The 20,642-nt window shown below is 41.3% G+C and overlaps 1 protein-coding gene across 12 annotated transcripts in view; it reads right to left on the reverse strand.

The window, feature by feature from the left end:
* Positions 1 to 20,642, reverse strand: part of NEO1 (neogenin 1) — a 165,744-nt gene that overhangs the window by 72,451 nt on the left and 72,651 nt on the right. For all 12 annotated transcript variants that reach the window (XM_085515955.1, XM_085515954.1, XM_015872358.2 and 9 more), the window contains exon 5: positions 18,171 to 18,307. In XM_085515955.1, the coding sequence (XP_085372081.1) occupies positions 18,171 to 18,307 (137 nt within the window). The remainder of the gene's footprint in view (positions 1 to 18,170; positions 18,308 to 20,642) is intronic.

A 20,642-nucleotide genomic window follows, 5' to 3' on the forward strand; every position in this document is an offset into this window, starting at 1 on the left:
TTCAGAGGCCAGCACCTGAATGAACATTTTGGAAGAGGAAGAAACTAAAAAAAAAAACAACAAGAAAACCCCACATTAAATGATACTACAACTGCTGAGAAATCAGATGAGGGTGAATAGTACAGAACAATTACAATGTAAAATTATCTTGATCAATTGGAAAAGAAGAATAAAAATGTCAGGATGAAATTCAATAGATGTGTATTTCTTCTTCAGAGAGAAATAATAAACTGTACATTTATGGAATGGGAAATTATAGCAATAACCTTTGCAGACAAAGGTCTTAGAAACAAGGATTTTACCAGAGATCATAAATATGGCCATGACCTGAGCATGACTTCAAAATCCCACTGGCACGAGATGCAGTGAGCACACAGGCAGCAGTTCCTGAGATTCCTCTTCCATCCAACACCCGGCAACCCTCAGCTGGCCCCGCTCTCTGAGTGCCATATTTCAAGGCAAACGTGGACTCTGATTTACAAGAAAGCTCTGTGAATGATCAATGACTCAGAAAATTGGCTCTAAAAGAAAAATGGAAGCCCTGGTTTTGGTTATTGGAGAAAAGGCAAGACTAAGCAATAATATAATGGGAGACCTCAAATAGGCAGGAGAGCTTAACACATCAATACTTGCTGTAACAGAAAAATCAGATGTGTATATAAATATCATTCTTGCAGAGGGAGAGCTCTCACACAGGAGTAGATCTAGATCCTGCCCTATTCTGAAAATGATAACACTCAAAACAATGCACTGCAAGGTTAGGAGATGAGAGCTTGGCACCTGGATTTAGATGACTATGGAGATACATATCCACAAGTAGAACGGTCTGGGAATATTTCCAGGTGCAGAAACTCACAGCTGAAGAAGCGCTGAGTGTACCCTACACACCAGCAGTACTTTTATTTGTATTTCTCACTTGCGTGGTGCCTTTGCAGTTGCAGACCTATTCAGGACAGTAACTGCATGCTGGCATTAGGGCTTCGCCAATATTGCAATATCACCCACACCACAGTAACTCCCATCCCTATAAAGGTAAGTGCAAAAACTGGCTGTGGCTGTCAGTTGATCTGTTGGCAATAGCAGGATGTGTTTAGAAATTAAACCACCATATCTAACCAGTATCTGCAGATGCAGCATCTGCTTTGCAGGGCTTTCAAAGTCACTGTGCTCTGATAGCTTGCAAACAAAGGTTGCTTATCAGTAGGACGCATCCAGCAACAAAGAAACCCAGCAAAGGTTGCACAGTGCCACACAGCAGCCAACTGCAGGTATCAAGGAAACAATTGTGAGAAGAGCGAAAGCATAAACACAATACAGCTCCAGACATTCTCTTTGCTGATAGGAATCCCTGCAGGAGGGATTTCCTGAGAAAGAAAAGCTGCCTTTGGGTTTGTTAGTCCTTGGCTGCCCCCACTGCCATCTGCTCCCAGGGAAGCCATCAGCAGCCCCGACACGCACAGCATTAAGTTCTAAACTTCAGTGTCACTCCCTGAGAAAATTCATGAGATGTTATGTTGTCTGAAGACTTGCATATTATTACCTCAGTACTTTATGCTTGCGTAAGGCCAGGCAGTTTAGAGCCCACTGCCATGCAAGCAGAGTTACAACTACCTTTACCTGCACGTGTTGCTTTGCAATACGACGAATGGCACCTGCTGTTTTACTGCTTCAGTCCTTTTTGCACAACAAGGCAGTTCTGCAGCACTCCCTCTTCCAACCCTGCTCCAGTCCAAACCAACAGCAGCGTTTGCCACATCACAGCCTTCCTTTCCAAAGGACTCACAAAAACACCGAACAGCATCCACAGTTTCCCGGACTTCCCCTGAAAGCCTTACAAACCTGATGTCACATTGACCAAACATCTTCTGTCTGATTTCTTTCAGACTGATTAGCCAACTTAAGCGATAGGTTACACACAACACGCAGGATTTCACACTTAAACTCCTTGAGAAATGTTGAGTGGATGCCATCTGGTCGGGCCGATTCGTTACTGTTCACTTTGTGGATTTGCTCTGAGATGCATCTCGCTTGCTCTGCAGCTGCAGGTAGTTTCTCTGACACGCCTGCTGGCTTTCAGAAAGAAAATAAAACAGAAGCTTCCAGCTCTGCAAAGCACATGGATATCCAGACTTCACTTTTCTGCTTCAGGCCATCTTCTCACCTCCTTTCCTTCGTGTTCAATCATCTGTTGACCCCATGCCTTCTTTGACAGGCTTCCCATCTCTGACAGGCTTGAAGTTATTAGCAGATCCTTCTTCAAAAGGTCTGTATTATTTTACTTGCATATATATGCTTTTTGCTTACCCTACTGTTACCAGATTCATGGGCTGGTAGGGGTTTTTGCGGAATCATTTCAGACAGAAATTAAGCATTTGCAAACCCCATACAGTTCCTTGAACAACTGCCGTTGGATAGGCTGCGTTGAAGGGCTGAGGCCAACAGGATGAGCTTCAACACAACCTGGTGCTGGGTACTGCACTTTGGTTATAACAGCCCCAGGCTTTGCTACAGGTTGGGGCAGAGCGGCTGGAGCCACCTTCCAGGTTAAACCACAACACTGAGACATCAGAACAAAAGGAGGGCAACAGTGGAAGAAATTCAATGAGAGGTACCCAGCACTGCCTGCTTCTATCCCGCATCCCCAGCAAATGGATGGAAACCTCCCATTTTCATCTGTCCCTGCAATGCAGCAAAGAACCCCACACTGCTCAGCGCACAGAAGGCAGCTGTTATCCTTCTTGTTCGACAGGCAAAGATGAAGCCAACCCAGCTTTGGACAAGTGACAGTGCTGTGACCTGGGTCACTGCCAGACAGAGCGCAGAGCTGCTGGATCACAGCTCTAAAGGGACATATTACAAGAAGCATATTCTGAAAAATCAATGTTTAAGTGTCTCAAAATGGGCGCTAAAACAGCTGGATGCATTTCATCTTCATTTTTCCACATCTCAGACAATTTTTAAAATGGATTCCGTACCACTTCATTTCAAAGCGTAAAAATAGATTCATTAGTGGCTATGAATGTTTCAGATTCCATGGTGCCAAGTGAAATAAATATGGATTGGAACTGAGAACTATCATGGTACTATCGCCTGAATAAGGAGAAAAATCGAGCTAGTGACTGCTTTTACCTGTACATCAGTATTACGAAGTTTGTGCACTGCACAAAGCTGTGAGATGTTGCGGGGAAACAGGACCAGAACAATTCAGTTTGTGTTTTCATAACTTCCCCCTGTAACAAGGGGGAAGGAGGAGATGATGAATTAAAGACAGCCAGCAATCTTAGCCCTGACATTTCCCATGTTTCAAGTATTTGCCTGCACAGCCTTCACAGTTGGGCAGTACATTTGCCTGCAGGAGGCTGAGAAGCTGACAGAGGCCAAAAAGAGCACCATTTTAAGATAACTTCTAATATTTAGCTGTTTACTTACTGAGTACAGATTGGCACAGATCGCTTGGCACAGATCGCCTAAACAAACTAGGTCTGCAAACAGTAACAGTAATTGATTGGATCCACTGCTCCACCACGTTCCTCTCATCTCTGCTGTAGTGCAATGTGAGCTTCCGAGAGCACTACTGTGGGAACTGGGCACATCCCCACAGCAACCACTCATTAGGAACAAGTATTTTTTTTCTGCTTGAGTCAGGAAAAGAGATGGCAAATTCATGTTATTCCATTTTTTGGGTTCCAAAGACAAATCCAGCCCACTTGCTTTACATGTCAATTAAGAGTTACCCAATTGCTTTCATTACCAGATCAATGTATGCAAGCCTATCTTCACATCAAAGTCTCTTCTAATTTACAAACCCTCAAAATAACCTTAATTACAATCCACTTCAATAATAGCTTCCATATAAAGGAACAAGTAAACATGCAAGACTCTGCAGACCGAAAAGAAACAAACAAAAGAATACAATAAAGGCCTGCAAAAATTGTGCGTCCTCTGATGGGGGAATACAAACCGATTACTTCAACCTTTTCCTATGCAGTAGAAAACAAAAAAAGGAATTGAAATTAACAGTGACTGGATGGGATGCTATGGGTACAAGATGGTTATATTTGGGTGCTATGGACAGACCAACAGTAAAGAAATCTATTGGAAATTGCTGAAGAATGTAGAAGCCTCACATAGCTCAGAAAATCCCAATGCACAAATAAGAATGAGATCATGCTCAAGGGAAGGACATATATTCTTGCAGCTTCCTTAAACTCTCTCGGCCATCTACTTGTGGAGGATGAGATAGCAAAGAGAAGAGCTTGTCAGTTGGTCTGGTGTGGTCATTTAGGTATTTCTGGGTTTGTGTCTTTCACAAAAGCGTGTGCATAATAAAACTGATCTGTCCACAGTTTTATCACTAAGATGATTTTAAACAGATCATCATCATGGCCATGGGAGGAGTTAGAAGGGGACAGATGCAGAACATCTTTCTGTTTGTCTATGACTGAACAGAAACATCACCCCACGCCGTACCACAACGTTATGTTCCAATCTGCTCTTGTTGTAAAACATCAGTTCCTAACAATTTAACCATGTTCAGATACAAGAAAAGAACTAACGAGGCAATCTAGTCTTGAACTGTATCATCAGGTGCACAATAGCACACTAAATTATCTTTCAGATTTCCAGTGTTGTTAATGTTGGAATTTACAGACTTAACTCTCATCACACTGCAAGAATCAGTTCTGAAGTGGCAGCTCCATGTGAATCCAAGGAAGCCAAACTGCATGTTGCAGTGTATTCTCCCTTAGCAGAAGGTTAGCTGAGGGGGCCATGGCTTGCAGGAAGCTCAGCCTTCTCAGTGTAAACCTAAGCCAAAATAACCAAGTCCTTGGATTAATATCTGCAATCTGAAAGTAACAAACTTGACAGAAGCAGAAAAAATCTGCATGATTTAGCACATTTAGGAATTTGCCAAACGCCTGCATTTGTAGCTTGCTTATCTTGAAACCGTACCCAGGACAAAAGCCATTGCTGTGTGTTATGGCAGCTCACACGGAGCAATAGGAATCTGGGCAAAGCACGGACTTCAGAGTCAAATGCTTTAGCAAAATAAAGTCCAGTAAGTGTTGGATTCCTTAAGAAATCACAGAATTTGAGATGCAATTCTTACTCAAACAAATTTTGTAAACCAAGTGTTTGAGAAAATAATCTCTCCAAGCAATCAGGAACAGAAGACTGTGGAGCAACCATAATACTGATACAAAGCAGTAATTGTTCATGAAGTAGGAAGAAGTGATGAAAAATCTGAATTATTCTCATTTCAATTTATTAAACAGAAAGCACCATATCACAGATAAAGCAGCTGAGAGAGATCAGGCCAAGAGCTACACTACTCCCCTTCACAACCATCATTCTTCTGCACTTCTACTTGGAAAACAATAGCCAACAGTTACAATCCACTATGAAACTAAAGAAACTGAGGCTGAGAGCCACAAAGAGAACTACTAACCTAAGATAAGAAGTCACAATATGTTTGCCAAGTACTCAAACTCCTGATTTAACATCACTGTATCATTACCAGGTTGATGGCAGAGCTTTATGAACAGTATTACAAGATAAAAGAGGTAATGGAATCCACCTAAGCAGCATTACAAATTCTCTATTTCTTCAATTCCATCACGCTTACTTACAATCCAGCTAAATTTCACAAAAGTTAATTGGCAAATTATTTAAATCCTCAGTTCTCTTTCTTATAGTCCTCCAAGTTGATGCCTAACTATTACAATTACAATCAAAAGAGGGAGATTAGCAACTCTGACAACCAATCCTATAACGGTTAAGTACGCTAATGATAATTTAAGCAAATTAGTACAGCAATAGCCATGCAACATTCAGATTAAGCTTATGACTGGAAGGAAATCTACAGTCAAACCAAGGACTGATGTGCTGCACGTCATGAGACCTCAGTAGCCTGATCTTGTACAGCAAAACATCTCTCTCTTCTCCTCCACAAAGCTTCCAGTGCTATTTTTTGTTTGTTGTATTTCCTCCTTCCCACTCCATGTTTACTACTCTTGGATGGCATTCCAGCTTTCAACTACTGACTCAGTGTGCAATGATTTGGGCCTTAGGTATTTTCTACATCAAAGGGAATACAATAGGATAGTACTCACGTGTTCTAGTTTTCTACTACCTTCTCACTAGGAAAGTGAAAAATGGTTTCCATGTCATTTCAAGTTGTACTCAAGAAAGCAATATGGCAACAGGTAAATGCCATAATTTAGAGCTATGCTGTTGTTGATACTGTCTGCAAACCAAGTTATTAATTTTACATGTACTGAAAAAGAAAATGGATTTCCCAAAACGGGGAGTGAAATGGCAAAATTCTTCTTTAAACATTCTCCCCAAAGCAACACACACAACTTCTGGTAAAACATCTGATTTTACTCAAAATATATGCTTAGCAGCATTCCTTCACTCTCAGAAGCTGTGAACTGCTGAACCCACCTCAGAAGAGGAGGCTGGCATTTTCAATTGCTCTTCTAGTCTTTTTGCTTTGCTGCTTCCCTCAGGTTCTCAAAAGACAGCACACAGACTTGCAAATACCAACTGTATCATTCACTCCTTAGAAGACAGTCTGGTCTGGTTAGAAGAAACAGCCAATATAAAAATCTTCTTCTACCATTCAGTAACCATTAGGCAGGTTGCTTCACTCCCGGTTTCCTCTCCATACCATTTTGCATCCTGTTCACACCATCTAACAGCCTCCCTCCCAGCATCCTTTCAAAGAATGAGCCTCTCAAGTGTCACCAAAGGGCAGAAATCACACCTGCATCTCATGCTTTACACCATGATTCCTTGGTTTCTTTAGTTCCGTTATCAAGTTGTGTTTATTGGATAAACTAAAACTCCATAGTGTTTTTTCTTTTAAATTATTCTCATCATGAAGAGAAACTCATTAACTGCAAGGTTGCTAAGGGAATAAGTTAACACTGATAACCCACATCCTTCCAACAGATTTCTGAATTGTTTCATCTTTGTAACTTTGGCATATAGTTCCCTACCAAGGGCTTCCAAGGGCTCTGGTCTTTATAATAAGGCATCTAAGTAAGTGTAGCATCTAGCTCCCATTAGAGAAATAAATTATCCTGTGGTATGAGCCAGCTTAACTATCATGAAAATTTAACTTAAAAGAAAGCATGCATCTACTTTACGTGATGGTCTCTCTCTAGAGACTTGTTCGGTAATGCAGGGCTCTTCAGCATTTCTATTTCAGAATAACCCCCAGATTTCATCACAAATCTTGGGGGGGGGTGCAAAAACACTGCAGGAATGTCTTTCGGAATGGCAGAAAACCTCACAACTGCAACCTATAAACCTAAGAATCAAACTTAGAGCTTGATTCAACCAATTAAATGTGGAAGGATGACCCTGATAAACAGACAAAAAATACTTGCCATTTAGGGCACGATTTCTATAAAAAGAGTTCTCGCTTCGAAGAAGAAGGCATTTTAATGAGCTTCTTAGTTCACACATTTAAATTCCTTGGAAATCTTTCACACTTGCAATTTAAAAATTACTACTGAATCTTTCATCTTTTACTTTTAATTGAAATTTTAAGCGTCATGTCTTTTTGGTAGGGAATAAAAACAATACAAAGCCTATTCTGTGTTTCATATCTCCTATAACCTTCAGTCCTTAGCATGTATTCAAAAGCACTAGGAACAAAATCTGGGCTATGAACTGCCTTACCCTTCTCACATTTGTCCATGACAGATTTACATCTGTTATAGTATCAAGTCAGCTGTGCGTTCGATGCACATTAATCCTCTTGTCTAAGTCACACGGAACCCAGTGGCACGCTTCATACAGTGTGCGTATGTATTCACGCACAGTAAGGTGATGCATGGTACTAAATCCTTCAAACAATCTAAAGGAGAGCACCTTATCCAGAAACAAGATGAAACTGGTAGGAGGCTTAACTTCATGCCTTCTCAAAATTGCAAGAAAAATGCTCAAGAATATTATTTTAGAGAGACATTTTAGTGCAAGGAGGCAGTCATTGCACAGTTGCTGAAAACCAGGGAATGGGAGCAGAATACTGGCTAATGCAGGACTGCCTGCATCCCCCTTTTTAAATAGCAGCGCTCCATTCCTCATCACTGTGCCACTGACTCCAAGGTCAAGTTGGTAGGTCTTACAGCAGGTAAATACTGCTTTTATTTATGGTAAAAGCAACACCAGAGATTCTGTCAGCACTGATCCTGCCTCAGAGGTACCATTCCTGTGGGGTACCAGCCCTGGCTGTAGCTTTTTGACATCACATCACTTCTCTAAGCTTCTTTCTTTCTTTCCCTCAGGGGTCTGAAGAAAGCATCTTTGCTAGCATAGCATGGCTTCCTTAGTATAAGCAGCACTCCTCAAGTAGTACACTGCTGCTTGTGCAGACATAGCATTTGTTAAACCATAATGAAATGTAATGGTATTTTGTTGCATTTACACAACAAGCCAGGGCTGAGTCAAGAAAGAGAGAAAAGGATTAAGTCCTTTCCAAACTGCCACAATGAGCTATTTCCACCATTAACATAAAAAATCTCATTTATGTTAAAGCAAACCTGAGAGAAGGATGGACAGAGAAGTGAATGTGACACTGTGACACTAAATATGAGACAAGACCCCATGCTTCCTCAGCATCACAACTGGGGTTTCTAAGTGCAGATCCCCACAGAGCAGAGCTGACACACAGGATCAGAATTCATATTTACAACCCTGCCAACCATGCATGTGCCTACGACTTCACCCAACAACGGATAAGAATTACAGATACCTGCTCTATCCACAAGCAGTTCATTAATGATGATGTTAAGAGTGTCTTTGATGGAAATATCAGGGAGAAATGCCTTAAGAAGACCATGCCTTCATGTCTAAGAACATTTGTACTGCTCTGCCTTTAGTCATCCCTCCATGTGTGTGACTCTTAGCTCTGTAGTGCCTCGTTGCCTTGGAAAAGCACTGCAAGTGCCAAGGGCTATATTGAAAGCACATGACAAGTTTAAAGCTGGACACCATGAATATGTATCAGGTTGGGGGTGATTTTTTTTTGTTTTACCCTCTGTCCCGCAGCCTGGTCTTGAAGATTGCCTGAAGAGAGAGCTCTTCAGATAAACAGGTGACTAACGTAGCAGTTCTTCCCTGAAATACATTTTGAGTCAGGAGAAAATAAATATAAAACTTGGGCAAAAATGTACGTTTTTGTTACTGGTGGCCCAGGCCAAGAAAAGTAATGAGAACAGACTTATTTATTTTTTAAAAACCATTCCTGTAGGGGAAGGTATTTCTTTCCATAAAGCAGCAGCTGGTTCAGACCCCCATTAATATCATCTTCATTTATTAGAAATTCTAGCTGAAAGAGAGAACAGCTTTTACAATTCCCTTAGTTCAATATCAGTTTCTACACTGTAGATATTCAAGCCACTGCTGCTTAATTTAGTAACATTTTCATTATCCCCAAGGATTACTCAAGAACATTTACAAGGAAAGCCATTTGTGCAGATTGTATGGGTTATTGATAATTTGGTTTTGGCCTTCTTAACGCTATTTTCTCTCTCCCTCCACGTATGCATAAATAAGATTAATCACAAAGCTTTTCTTTCTTTCTTTTTTAAAGTACATGACATACCTCATGTTTGTTGCATGTGCAGTTCTAAGTTATTACCTCCCACCTCCCATGACAATCTGTTTGATAACTGTAATGCACCTACATAACACAAAGACATTTTTTTCTACATGTAATCAAGTTGTTTAATGAGTTACAGATGTTTCATGCAGAAAAGCCTCATAATTAATGGTTGTCAGTTTCTCAGAGAAGACATTCTTGAATAGAAAAAGCCTACCTTGCAACATTATTATTATTAATATTACCTAGAGATCGTTCTGGCTTCACTTGCATCGCCATGTTACCATCACTGGGTTGTTCCTGAGAGCTCATTCCCAGGACAACGTCCAAAAACAGAAGTGCCACCTCCGTGGTCTTTCCTGCCTGGCAGCAGAAAGTCAGCACTGCTGGAAAGAGCACGTGCTGCAAGCTGACGTTTCTGGATGCAATGGGGGCACGACATTCCCAGTCAAGCATGATCAAAGAGTGGGATTCATTTCAGGTTTATGAACACTGTCTCTTACATCCTGTGCCAGCAGCTCACAGGGACAGCACGCCCATTTCCAGTTCCTGGCCCTGGCTGTCAGCAGGTGGGTGTTGTGCTCTGCCAGCTGAACACACCACATTGGCAGCTCTACTGCACAACATCTTAAACAAAAGAACGATGTTACCATAACGAGTGGCTTGTCTGTGAAGCCTCCACAGCAGCTCTGCAGCCCATGGGAGCTTCTCTGAAATACCACTTTGTGAAGCACATCTGTAACCTCTGTCAGGTTTCAGAGATCATCCCATTGGGCTCTGCTCAAAGGCACACCTCAGGGCGGCTGCTCCAGCCCCAAGTAGAGTCAGAAAACCACCCAGCCCTAAACCCCCTGGAGTGTTTTCCTGCCTCAAGCAGAGATCACTGCTTGTGAAGTTTGCCCAATGAATACTTCACAAGATTCACTTTTCCCTGTTCTGCAGCAACACCCCCAAGCCAAACACCCCAAACCATGTGGGTTGCTGCAAGTGGATTACCTTGTACCTCCTTCAAGGTCCAAGCAAAGGTCATTCATCATTTTTTGAAACAGGATTAAAGAAACAGAATCGTTGTGTCCCTGTTAAGAATTGTGGCAAGCCTCTCTCTCTTACAAGCCTCAGCATCATACGCCTCCAACACGTGGTGAGAACTGGACAGATCACGTAGGGGTGCTTTGGGCCACCTCCATAAGATTCTGCACAGATTTGGGCACAACGCAAAGTCAATATTGCTGCATTGGCAATGTTAAAACAGTTGTTTCTGTTGTATAAAATAAAAAGACAACAGCTCACTGAGTGCAGAGTATGATTTAGACAATGAGCAGCTCCAAGCTGAAGTCCTGCTGAGCCCATGAGTCCTGCCAAACTGTGGTGGGCAACAGAAGTTAGAGCACAGTATCTTTAAGCATCACAGAAGTATGATCTGTTGCAGGATGGAAGGAACACTTTATTTTTGTGAAAACTTAGATGGGCACATCTGGTCTACGAGTAAACACTGAGCAAATTATGCAGTCTTACAATACAGTACAATCTCTGTCCTCCCCATCCCACGCACGTTTCTGAGTATTTGTAGAGGGTTTTTCATTAGTAATACTACCCTTGAACATGAATGTAAGTGACATGCAGAAATGACTGTAGAAAGAGATCTGCACCCATATTATTTCACCAAATCAACAAGGCAGCTCCATAAACAAGAAACCGTGCTTAAAACAAGCAGCTAGGATAGTCAAAGGCTTCACTACTGTGAAGTGCAGTAGTGAGTTCAGCTTGGGCACCTTCCCCTCATCAGACTGCACTCACTGCATTCCTTTGTAGCACTTGAGCAAAGATCGGTAATGGAAGTTGTGTTACAGACTGAGACGAAAGAAATAACACCTACAAAGCTGAAGGACTCTTTTTACTGTTAATAGCTGCTCCTTGACTACCAGAGTTTTAAGATAACCAGCAGAGATGTTAGAGTTAGTTCCAGATAGGAGTCTCTGACAGCAGGAGGGTTAACACAGCATCTTCTGAACCTGTAATTGAAGTGTGGCCTATTATCAAGATACAGCACAGGGTTTAATTAGAAACAGAAATCAATAAAGGTAATCTAGAAGGTATGAGAAAGGTTTTAGCAATTTTCAGTGTTGGTTTGAATTTCTCCCATAGAATCGTTTCCAATAATAATGGAAGCTTAATACTAAAGTAAGAGTCACCCCGACGTATCATTCTGTTGTTACACCATTTAATGCACTTTTCAAACATCTACAGTTTCCCAAGGAGGATGGCATTACCTCTTAGCGAAGCGCCTGCAGCAGAGGAGATCTCAGATGTACTCTGGGAAGACAATGCTAACATTGCCTAAGATGTTACAGCTCTGCCTTCCACACTTGTTTTGCTTTGTTTTTAAAGAAAATCTTAACATGGCCAGCCTGAGCCCTATTAGTTCAGGCTGGTTAGCAAGGTGCAGGCACTGAATCAAGCTGCTCTTTGTGCAAAATAAGGAAACTGCGGGGCCAGGATCAAATGCTCTTTGAAACCTCAACAGTAGATAAGACAACTGCAGCTGGTACAGATGACAGCAATGCAGCAAAGGAGCAGTTGAGTTCAGTCATTTTTTAACATTTTGTGAGATGTCCTAAAAAAGATGCTAGGGTATGGTGACCTGATAAAGACATAGCTGACATACTGAGCAGTCTAGACTTGGATCACCTCTGATTTCACAGAATCGTGGTTATTGGAAGGGATCTCAAGAGATCACTGAGTCCAACCCCCTGCTAAAACAGTACCCTACAACAGGTCGGTGTCCAGACAGGTCTTGAATATCTCCATAGAAGGAGACTCCACCACCTCTGTGGGCAGCCTGTTCTGGTGCTCTGCCACCCTCACCATAAAGAAGTTCTGCATGTTGGTACAGAACTTCCTGGGTTCTTGGAACCGGGTAGCCCAGAACGGGACACAGTATTCTAAACGTGGCCTCACAAGGACGGAGTAGAGGGCAGGATCACCTCTCTTGACCTGCTGGCTGTGCTTTTTGTGCACCCTAGGACACCACTGGCCTTCATTTGTCACAGACAGACTTGAACAACTGCACAAGAGGTATTTTGGCCAAAGCACAACCATCTACAGATCTCACACGTGATTATTGGGCACAGGATGCGACTGGTGCTGTTGGACACACAGACTCTACCAAAACACTGTAAAGGCAGGAGGCAAAGAAAAGCAAATATCAGCTGCAAACACAAGATCTCCATCTTCATCCATCACAATCAGAACTTTTATCCACACTAAATGCCTCTCCTCTTTCAGGTGCACAAGCATTGCTCCAAGTGTAGAAACTGATTTTCCCCACCTCGGATGTTCTTGTAAGTGACAGAGCAATTAGGTTCGCTACACCAACAGCAACGTTCTCCCAGTACCACCCCAACCACCAACCAGCTCCTCTGTGTGCTTAAATAACAACCTGCTCAAATCTCAGGCGTGTCACTGATTAATAATTTAAAGCCTTCTGACTAGACAAAATACAGACTTTATCTGGATCTCTTTTATTATCTAAATTGCTACGCAGCACTTGCTCTGAAAGCACAAAAAAGGCATTCGTACACTGCAAGAAAAGCACCATCACACACGTGGCTTTTTTGGCTGCAATAAGGACCTTTCATTAGCATAAGGGTTTGAAGCTGCACTGAAAATATTTCAAGCATTTCCTTTCAAAGCAAAACATTTATCAAAATCCTTCCATTATTTGCTATTTTCCCCCCATTTAGTTGCTCTGGGAGGATATCTGAGGCAGTGATCAGACTGCTGCCATGTGCAACTTCCAGTCTATCACTAAAAACACCTAAAATAACCACTCACTGTAATCTCTCAGTTTGGGTACATCGACACAGTGAGGCGTTTAATTTACGGTAATTAAGATGCGTTATCAGACACCGCATGCTGCCCTGGAGGACCCAAGAGCCAGCTTTCTGCAACTCCAAACATCACCGAAAGGTAACAATACAGATAAAAAAAGAGCAATTCTAAACCTCACATAAGTGGGAAGTACAAAGCCGTTTGTTTTGAAGACCTCATCCCTGCCGTATCAATTTTCTAAGGAAAAAAAAAAAAAAAAAGAAAATGGAATTTTTTTTGTTTTTTTGTTGCTTTATTATTTTGCAGTTCAGCTTTAGCAGCAGTAAATATTTCAGCACAAAGAGAGAACTCCCTCTGAGCTCATTACCTACAACACAAGCACCAAGATGGGCGGCAGGAAGCTCACACAGTGATCTAACCCACACCATACTATGTGCAGAAATCCCAGGGGCTCTGGACACTGTAATAAATGTGAAATATTTCCCAGATGAAGAATGAACTTCTAACCTTCTCAGTATTTACAGCCACTACGGCTCTGCCAGGCCGCAGGTTTCAGGCAGAACAGAAGCCAGCCGACTGCATTTCAATACGTTTACTGCTTGTTTCCCCAGCTTCCCCTTCAACGCTTCCCACCCTTATCTAAAGGAAATGCTACAGATTCTTTCATTACTGGTGAGCACAAAACACATTTTTCCAGTGCTCTCAACTCATGTGTCACATATAAATGTGGTCCCAGTGCCACTCCTCCTGCTGACAGGAAGGGGAAGAGCGCTGTCAACAACAGAAATGTGACTTGGTACCAAAGGCTTTCAGGCACCGAGTTAATGCCTCCTGAATGGGAAACAACCTCACCTGGCAATGGTACCTGCTAGGTACTGGGCCTGAGAAGCAATGCATTTTGCACCAAAGATTAAGTAAAATAAGCAAGAACAGAGTGCCATACATGTTACCTGTTGCATGCTTTGCCCTAATGATCATCTCAAACATGGATGGGATTCAGCAATGCTAAACTTAAAGAGTTACGATCATCTCAGCCACAGGTCACCCTCAGGACATTGAATGTTTTCTTACAGCTTCAAAGCACCCCTGAACATGAAATCTACAGCATGATGCATGATGTGAAATCTTGATTTGCATTCATGTAACCAGAAACTTATTTTCTGTAGCTGTTTGGTGCAGAGCAGCATTGTGAGTTTGCTTTGAGGTGCATCTTCCTCTTTTCAAGCAAAACACCTCAAAATCACATATCTGATCCACCACTGAGCTCCACAGCCAAGTGTTCCCTAATCCACTTCAGTCAAAATGAACTAATCAACTCGAATCACTTAGAAACGTCTGTTTAAGTTAACAGAGGTGCCCTAGGGCTCACCAAAGGCAGCCGAGCCTGCAGATGACTGACAGGTCCTGGGGAGGAGGGAAGCAGAGACAGAGCCCACCTTTCTTGGGGAGCAGCTTGTGTCACACAGCAGTATGGACAGAACCTGGACTAAAACCCATCATCTTCCAGGACATACTTCGGGTTTTAGTGTTCTGAACTCCTAACTCCAGCACCTAGATACAGTTTGTAGATAAAAGGATACAGAAATCTTTAGAACGTGCTCCTCAACCCTTAAAAACCCTTTGAACTAATTCCAGCTAAAGCCAGATTTTTCTAGATTCAGCCCCGCAATATACATAAAGAACCTAAACCAAATATTTTTTTTAATATCAAGTATCTGGGCAATACGAGATTCCCTCTAACACCTATTTTTTCCCCCTCTAAATTACAGAATAGCCTGTTCAAAAAGACTACCTCCAAGGATGTGAAACAGATGGCATCCTTCAGTGTTAGCAACGTGAACTGACTAACTTTCACTACATGAAGGTAACATTTAGCTGAATTCAGAACGGTGCCAAATTTAACAGGAAGACATTACCTTGGAGAGCTGATCACTTGCTATATTTTTATGCAGTTATAAATAAGCTGCTTTCAATTATCTCTCGTTTACCTTCTGCAGGAACTCAAGAAGGACAGCTGAATTTTCCCACTCCTTTCTAGCTGAGCACACTACACTCTTACACGTGAGATGCATCAAGGCACCCTACCCAACAACAACAAGGTTGGGTCAGGTGAAGAGCGAGGATGCACGGCAGCAGTCTGACTGCAGAGGATGCATGGCAGATTGCTGCTGGGTTTGCATCACTGAATCAAGCGTGTGACTTACCAGGGCTTTGTATCCTTATTAAGGGATGGAATAAAATTAGTCATGAAACAAAGCACTGAGTTCTCTTTACTCCATACACAATTTAGCCTTGATTCTAGATAAAATGGATAGTTTCTAACCTCAGTTGAGAGTCACCAAAGGGAACACCATTTTATTCCATCTGTCCTAATGCCATCAAATAATGCCACACATGTAGAAATTTACAAATGACTCATTGAATTGCCATTGTGAGACAATAAGAGGAGGGGGAAAAAGAGATTGACTGCAGTAGCAAAGTAATACTAGCATGCTTCTGAAATCACCCAAAAAACAAGGTACGTGCTTCAAAAGATGCAGAAAAATAGATGAGAAGGGGATCAAATACCAAAAGCCCGGATTTCTTGCATGAATTCCTGTCAGCCTTATTCCTAAGAGTGACAGAATAAGCCTAAATTAAGCAAAATCATGTCGTTAGTAGGTGGCAGAAGACGATTTTTCCATTCTAGAAGAAAATGATACAACGATCAGGTAACAGTTACTCAAATCCTTCAGCAAATTATAGTAATGGAGAAATACAATTACACTCTAGTGACCTCTCCAAGGAAAGTAGAATTAAGTGAGATTAGAACTAAGAAATAAAACCAGAAATCCAACTTCCAAAATGCATTCTGTATAATCTTCAATATATTTTAATTCTGAAGCATTAAAAGATTTTATTTTTTTTTGTGCCAGATGTACAAGAAAAAAAAAAAAAGAGTCGGCATAAAAGAATTGGCAGAACATATTCTAAATTGTTGCAGTGGAAAAAAGAAATCACATTAGTTTAGATAAGTAGCTAAGAGTGATCTCAAGACCACTTTCATCCCCAAGTGACCTGGCTGTATAGTTGACATTAAGGCTATAATCTCAGTGTTATCTTTGATTTTCTTTGCTTAATTGTATCATACCATTAATAATATTAATTTCTGCCACTGCCCATAAAACTGAAAGCCTCATGTCAATGCCATAAAGTAGATAATTTGGAACTGAATTAAACAGCACACCACGAGTTGCATTAAACTATCATAAAGTGCAATGAATCATCAAGCTCTTAAGTATGTAAGACACCGTGCCTATCTGCATTCTCCCAGCCCAAGAACCAACATAAGAAAAACGGTGTATGACCTGAATTTGCTGGCTTTCAAAACTCTTTGAGTCAAAATTAGGGCAATGCTGCACTTTGACAGCCCTCACCAAATAGTCTTCCCCAAGTTTTAGCAGAGGGCAGAGCTAAATAAAATGCCTCTGCACCAGCAGCCTATGTAAGGCTGAAGAGATGCTCAGGAAGCCAGAGCAGCCAGCAGTAAAACACAAAGTGAAGCCAAAGTTAAGAGGAACTTGGGTGTATGAATGCAGAGAGAGCACAATGTGTGCTCAGGAGAGCGCTCCCTCTGCAATACTCATCAGCAAGTGCAGCATCTTGGTCACGTTTTGACTTGCACAGAACTGGACGGCATGAAATACAGCCACAGGATAATGTAAACATGCTGCAGATACCAATGAAAGCCCGATGTTATATTCTGCCCTCCTAAATAGGACTCAGTATGGCCAACTTCTTCTGAGAGGTTGTGGCTCCTTCATTTACACACTTTTCACCTCCCAGTCTAACCTTCCTCAGTTCTACACCAGAAACATAATCCACTTCCTGAACACCAGCTAAAGAATGTAAAAGATTCGGTAGATATACCTCAACTGGTAAAATTTCTTAAGCTTTGATACACTGTTGAGAGCAACTCTGCTAATAGCAATGCCTTTGCGTTACATTTCACACTATTAGAATCTAAAATACATCTTATATTTGCCATAAAGGTTTTCTCTATAGATAAGCCTTTCTTAGATGTTGTTCCATAATTATTTTTATAACTTTTATCCCTTCAAGGTTTGTCTTTAAGACAAACTTATTTGAGCCATAATCCCTCATAAAACAAGTCGATTAAGCTCTTACAAGGATACTGCACATTGTCATCAAAGTGACAATTAAATTCTATCTGAAATACCTTTAATCAAGATAAAGCTTCAATTAAGAAAAAAATCTTATTTGTACACGTGACGTGAAAAGTTTTTAATTCAGCATTATCAACAATTCAGTGCTACTTCTATTTAAAGCAGCTTTTGTCGGTAAGCAAAACAATCACACGCACAAAACCAGGACTTACAAAATAATTAGCGCAGCTATTACCTTCTGTCGAGTTCCTCGAAAGCAGCAGGATATTTAGAATTGAAAAAATACTTTCTGTAACGTCCTTTTGTAGAAGAACCCAAGGAGTTACACAGGTAGATTTTCAGATACGATTAGCTGCACACTGTGACGTTTTCCCTCTTCATTAGAGCATATTGCGTCGAGCACATTTCACATTGCATGAACATACACAGCAGCTTCTAACCATACAAGGCGCATGTAACATAAGCAAATCCCTCATTTGAAATTATAAGCATGCATGAATGCTCTTAGGAACAACAGTTGGGAGATCAACTCTCTGAAAATTAACCATTCTTCCTACCTTGTACTGCAAGCTCTGCCTGAGCTTCAATCGTCTCATTCTCGTTATCTGCTATGCAGGTGTACATCCCAACATCCTCTTCTGTAACATCTCTGATGAGCAGGCTGCCTCCCCCACGCAACGCAAACCTCTCGGAGCTGTAAGGAACAAGACAAGAATGACAAACTGATGGGTAAATGGATTTACATGGAGCTCAGAGAAGCATGTACAAGCCCTATGCCTGAAATGGCTGAGTAAACATAACATCTCCGGGTGCCATTTACACACAGCATTCTCAGAGAGATGAGATTTAACTGCATGGTTGCACCCCATGTTATGGCATCAGATTTTAAACCAAGTTCAACCACATCCATTCCAGTTTTACTGAACAGCAACTAGAATTTAAGAAAAATGAAAGTAACAACCACATCATAAGAAGTGTTTTGCAGACATAATGACTTATTGCTTGGAAAGCCAACTCAGCTGCAACAGGCTGGAGTTACATCCACACAACACAAGGAACAGAAATGCATACTGTGCAATGTACAGTAACTGAAGTTTCGTACAGCAATATTCATCTTGGGGATTGGGAAGAATGCAGAATAAGATACAGGTTAAAAAAAATTATGACAAATCCAACAAGCTGACCAAGTTCCTGTGCAGAATCTATCCCTGTGTGACTCGTAAAGGATGCAGGACAAAGCAGGTAACCCAGCCCTCACAGACCACCTGCTTCTCATGCAGCCTTCAGCCACGTTGTTCTACCTCTGCAACCACTGCAGCCCTTTCTATGACCTGAATTTGTGCAAGACCATTCCCAAAACCCTTCATCACTCTTCAATAAAACACCGTTAGAAAGCAGAGATGAGACAACACATCATGACTGAACACTGACCCAAAATCATTCTTATTTGCAGCTGAAAACAATGAGAGAAAGTCGACCTAACGGTTTCCTCTCTAGCACTGGAAAACAGGTGTTTTTTTGTCAGTGTGAGGGGATGGAGTTATTTCAGGGTATTCATTGCATATCACATTACCACAGTTGACTTTTTTGTTCTCCATAGAACAGCCAATGCACAAATATCAACCCAACTGCTTCTTTGACTCTAAATATTATGCCAGAGTTACCTTACAAGAACCAACACTCTCAGTAAGCTAAATTATCAGGACACAAAGGCTTTTGAGTCACTCTGATACTCATTTGCAACATTACTGTAATTTGTTGATCTAAATCCTGATTCAATAGATTTCAAAACCAAAGACAACAAAATCCTTATTGGAATTGACTCTTATTGGAATTAAGGAAAAGAGCCTTCAAAGCGCCCAGGAAGACTTCCCATTTGGGCACACCAAAAGGCAAGGGATAGCGTTTCCATTACCTATGAACAGGAGGAGCACGGCCAAGTGTTTGAAAGCACTTCAGAAGGTTTGTTCCTCAAGAATTTTAGGGACTTGAGTTCAGATAAATGTATCAGGAGCTCAGAAGAGGAATGTCTGAAGAACACATGGATAGCACTGCAAACAGGTTCTGGCTATGAGGAAAACAGCGGGAAGGCTGTCATGAAACTAGTTTTGGGTCTGCTCAAGAATAGAAAGTAAGGAGATTGTATCTATTTAGATCCATGTCTTCTTTTTTGCTGCAGTCAGGATGAGGCAGAAGCCTCCTGTCATGGACCAGATGTGGGATTAGTATACAGGAAAAATAAGTGCTTTAGAGGTAATTAAAGACAGGAAAATGATTCTCCTTAACTACTGTGAGCAAGAAAAGTCTGTACAAGTCACTATAGCCCAACCAGCAATTAAGATGTTACTAAAACAACTAAACATTACTAGAAGTTGTCACACTTTAGGCAACAAGATACCTTCAGCACTGCCTGCACGGAGTGGTCTTTGTGCAGCTGTAAGCATTGCACTTTACCAAAAACAAAGGCTTTGACTTCAGAAAACCAGTTTTCCAAGATTCTGCACCTAAATGATGCTGAGCAGGCACAGTACCTAAATTAGCATCCCTGCATGTCTACTGGAAAAGTTTCTTCAACATGTGCTCTCCTCTGGCAAGAAATAAGGTTACAGAGCTCTCAGCCGTCTTTAGACAAGTTATGCTTTCAGAAGGAAGCATTCCACTTGACTATTTTCATCATGAAAACCTAAGAGACTGTTCAGTCTACCAATATGGGAGCCAGGTTCACTGCTGTTAAAAACACGAAGAAAAAAAAATTGTCAGACTACTTGATGACTCCATTTGCATGCATTTGCATGCATTATGAGGTGGAATATTTCCAAGCTTAAAGCAAAACTGCTTTTGTAATAAAGTAAAAAAATATATTCTAGTCTTATTTTTGCAGGATGGTGAGGCATTGCCACAAAAGGCTGAAGCAATCAGATTTCTGACGCCAGAGACAAAGAATCAGCTCCACATAGAAGCGATAACGTAATTTAAAGTGACACTAAAATCAGCGAGAGATGATTCAAATATCAAGGAAGAGCAAAATG

The sequence above is a fragment of the Coturnix japonica genome, chromosome 14, assembly GCF_054131305.1.
Source record: "Coturnix japonica strain WE chromosome 14, WE-NBRP24, whole genome shotgun sequence".
Classification (NCBI taxonomy): domain Eukaryota; kingdom Metazoa; phylum Chordata; class Aves; order Galliformes; family Phasianidae; genus Coturnix; species Coturnix japonica.